General features: G+C 29.9%; 1 protein-coding gene across 1 annotated transcript; it reads right to left on the bottom strand.

Annotated features, from left to right (window-relative positions):
* Positions 1-272: 272 nt before the first annotated feature.
* LOC111714755 (low choriolytic enzyme) lies at positions 273-4,180 on the bottom strand. Its single transcript, XM_023489940.1, has 5 exons — positions 4,104-4,180; positions 2,675-2,734; positions 2,322-2,409; positions 1,138-1,232; positions 273-884 (listed from the first exon to the last, which is right to left on the bottom strand). The coding sequence occupies exons 1-5, from the start codon at positions 4,178-4,180 to the stop codon at positions 419-421; spliced, it is 786 nt and encodes a 261-aa protein (XP_023345708.1). The 3' UTR covers positions 273-418.

The following is a 4,180-nucleotide window of genomic DNA, read 5'->3' as shown; positions in this document are numbered from 1 at the left end:
AGAGGGTTCAGAACTAGAGTCAATATCGATANATATAGAGCTAATTTAACATTATACCATGATGATTTCACTATAGCACATTCCTACATTTTACAGCTATTTTGATTTTATAGCACGATGATTATTATTTTTTTAAGCATGTAAATAAAAAAATTAACACAAAGTAAGTATGAATGAATGATAAAGTACACAATAGTTTCATAAAATACTAAAGCACATAAAATCATAGCTTCATAAGCTGTATTTACCGCTTGTGTATATGATTTAAATAATTTACTGTCTAATTATTTTATTGAAACAAACTTAATAAGAAAACACATGCAAGATTTTCTCTAAAAATTTATCCAAAAATTTTGAAAATTGAAAATGATTGGAGCTGTGACCAACTGATCAGGTTCTGAACCAACTTTCTTTGTGTTTAGATTTTAGGGCACTTTGCAGCTTTGTTTAGGAGTTTCCAGTCCTCGTTAGTTAAATAATTGGAGGGTTTTATGATGCATGATTTATTTATGGAAGTCATAACTGGTTTTTCGGGGTTGATAGCATAGGTATTAGTCTTATAGTGCATTATTGAATTGCATTCATATGGGGCATCAAGTGTGTCACAGTCTTTGCATATTTCATACTGATATCTTGCTTCTTTAGAGTCCACAAGATTTTTGGTGTTAACATTAACATATTGATTCCTGTCCCATCTAGTTTGTGTATGCATCAGGCCAAAAACATGAAGAAACTCGTGACGTATTACTTTGTAGTAAGAAGTTTTAGTCTGCTGCAGGTTACGGTTACATAGTCTATGGGACATCTCCAGAGTCTGTGTTTGCAATCCAGAATCATATTTAACCCCGCCAGTAACATCGTTAAACATGCAGTCATTTCCGGCACTAAAAATGTTAGTTGTAATTTTGCTCAGGAAAAATTAATATTCTGATTCAAAAATCAATGTTAATTTTTACAAAGTTTTCTTTAAACTCAAAGCAAGAAGTAGGATTTTGAAATTATAAAATGCCTGTGGACTATCTCAAGTACTTGTATTCAGTGATAATAGCAGTACCAAAATTGTAAAATTACAAATCAAAATATCATTAATAGAATGGGTTTTATTGTATTGTACCAATCGAGATTTTATTTACTTACAAAATAAATAAGTATTTCTGGCTTTTGGATTTAGTGGGTACAAACTTCAAACATGATCGAGCTTCAAGTTCTCTCATAACATCCAGAAAAGCCTTCTAAAAAGAAATAACTGTTATCATGAAGCATATTTGAACCAAGCTTGCAGCTTTACAGAAAAAAATTTTAGAATTTGAAACCAATTTGACAATTTTACTGCATGTAATCTAAAAATAAAGGTGTAAATTCATTAGTAAAAATTTCCCAACGAGGAGGTGAGCAAAAGAAAAGTTTTCTACAATTATTTAATAACCCTTATGTTACAAAGACAAAAATTATTCTTCAAACTAATGGTATGTATAAGAAGTTGTGATCAAAATTAATATTGAAAATAAGTTTTTATAATAAGGGTTTCTTCAGTTTAATTAAAAAGACGACATTTAAAGAAATCTGCAAATAAATATATATAAACAGCAAAACTAACAATTCTAAACAAATATCGGTTCCACCATTCATCTTTTCCCGATTTTTTATTTAAATATGTTCCTAAACAGCATATTGGTTTTTAGAAAAAAAATTGTTTGGATTTGTTATCTAGCTGTTGTAAAATAAAAGCATTTCTTCTTAAGACCACCTAGTGAAATTTTGCAAGCACATTCATGCTTTTTTTTAAAGATTATACTCAGTAACAACGTCTTAAAAGTATTAGATAAATTCTAAAATTTTCTGTAAAATTGCACCCTTGGTTCAAATATGTTACTTAACTGGTATGTTACCTCCAGCATTGGAAGTTTATTTATATTATATATTGAAATAATTTGTAGAATCAAAGATTTTTTGTGCACAAAATGAGCAATTTGCTTGCAACAATTTTTCATTGCACTGGAAACCCTATAGTTTGTCAACACATTTTCCAGTCTGTTCTAAAAAATATGGTTGAGTAAACAAACTTTACAATTTCAATAAAAGAGTTGAAACTTGAACTTATTAGAACTTTGAACTGAAATTCAACAGAATTTTCAGATGATTTTCAAAAACATCTGTTCCTCAAACAAACCACATGCATAGGATATTAAGAGGTATTAAGTACTTGTTGAAAGATGCTTTAAAATTTAAATAAACAAAATTAGGACTAAACAAAGAAGAAATTGCTTCATATAAAAATTTTTTTTTAAAAGGTTTGAATATGTATCATATCTATATCTTACTTTTGTTAATTGATCATCTTCGACTGATTTATCAAATATATATCGAACAGTTGTTACACCACGTACATTGCTCCAGCTATAATGAGGACTAAAAAAATATAATATTTTGAATTATTCAATTAATTGAATTTTTTTACTCTTGGGTTGCAATCTAGGGTTGCAAAAAATATCAGGGATTCAACAGTGTCATAGTTTTGTTCAAAAGTTGTAAAAACAATATAACTAATTCTTTTTAAAATGAATAATTAATAATATTCACAACAATTGTTGAATAAACTGAATCAAATATAATTTTTGTTTAAATTAATGAATACATAAATGTATTCATAAGCAAAAAAATTAAGTTTCATTACTCTGGACGTAAATTGTAATCTTCACCACCAACAGGTTTCTTTTTTATTGCATCATCATTTCTGAAATAGAGTAAAATTTGTATTTGTATTAATGTTTAATTATATATTTCTTTCTAAGGAAACTGAAAAGACTGAAGCTGAAATTTCATGTGACCCACTGCAGCAAATTTCTACTCCACTACAATTTACTTAAGACATATCTATCCAGGTCTACATATTACCAGGGTCAACCAGGACTAACTTCTCAGATTCCAAAGGCCACTGAGGCAATATCTCAACCAGGATTAACTCAAAGGCTTTAAATGACACACAGGCCAAATTCCCAACAAGGCTTAGCTCTTCGGTTCTACAGGACACACAGTTCAATTACATTGCTACAAAGGCAATTTCTTAACCTGGCTTCAATCCCCAGTTCAATACGACACATAGGCCAAATCTTAACCAGGCTACACTCCCTGGTTCTAAATGACACTCAGTCCAATAAAATTGCTACAAAGACAATTTCTCAACCAGGCTTCAATCCCTGGTTCTAGATTAAACACAAGACAAATCTTATCCCGGTTTAAAAGGACAGACAGTGCAATGAAAATGCCACTAGGTAATTTCTCAACTCATATAATTCAACGAGAACCAAAAGCTCTATTTTAAGCTCACTATAGATTCAACAAGAACAAAAAGCTCTATTTTCAAGCTCGCTATAGATTCAATTCTAAATCAACTAGCAAAGATCTCTGCTTGTCATGATTCAATTAATATCACATGAATAAAACCATTGTATTAGGTATTTATCACACAGTTAAAGTAAGTATTTAAAGGATTAAACCCAGTTAATCTTCTCTGACCATATTTTATGGCGTAAGTTAATAATGTCGCATAATTTGAGCTAAGCATGTTAAGTAGTTGATTAAAACTCAGTTTCAATGAATAATCTCATTAAGTCTAAATTTAAAACATTAATCATTTATGATGTAGAACATACTGCAAGTATTCAGAATGTCATATTTTTCATGGTACCAAGTATCTGTTATTCAATGAAAAATGTCAATGATATTGTTGTTTTGTTTGTTTATTTCTCACAATTTCCTCTCATTGTTTCTGTGGCAAGAAATCTGTGCAGCCACTTTTTTTTAGAGAAACTTCAATTAAAAATAATTAATTTGTAGAAAGAAGAACAGTTTTTGCTCAATCAAAGTACTGCTGAGCCTCAGACATGTCTCTCTATTAATAGAGGACCACTTAAAATTATGTCTACAGTCCCTGTTTTATCTTCAAATGGACCTGAATAAACCTCTACAGTCCCTATTATATCTTCAAATGGACCTGAATATCTATGTATTTTAAGAAAAACAAATATATACCTGAAACTACATTCGGCTGATACTGATGAACTGTACATTCCAACAGCAAGGATAATGAAACAAATATATACCTGAAACTACATTCAGCTGATACTGATGAACTGTACATTCCAACAGCAAGGATAATGAAACTCTTCAAAACAACCAT

Source organism: Eurytemora carolleeae, unplaced genomic scaffold, assembly GCF_000591075.1.
Source record: "Eurytemora carolleeae unplaced genomic scaffold, Eaff_2.0 scaffold1558, whole genome shotgun sequence".
Taxonomy (NCBI): domain Eukaryota; kingdom Metazoa; phylum Arthropoda; class Copepoda; order Calanoida; family Temoridae; genus Eurytemora; species Eurytemora carolleeae.
This window is presented reverse-complemented; position numbering and strand designations above follow the sequence as displayed.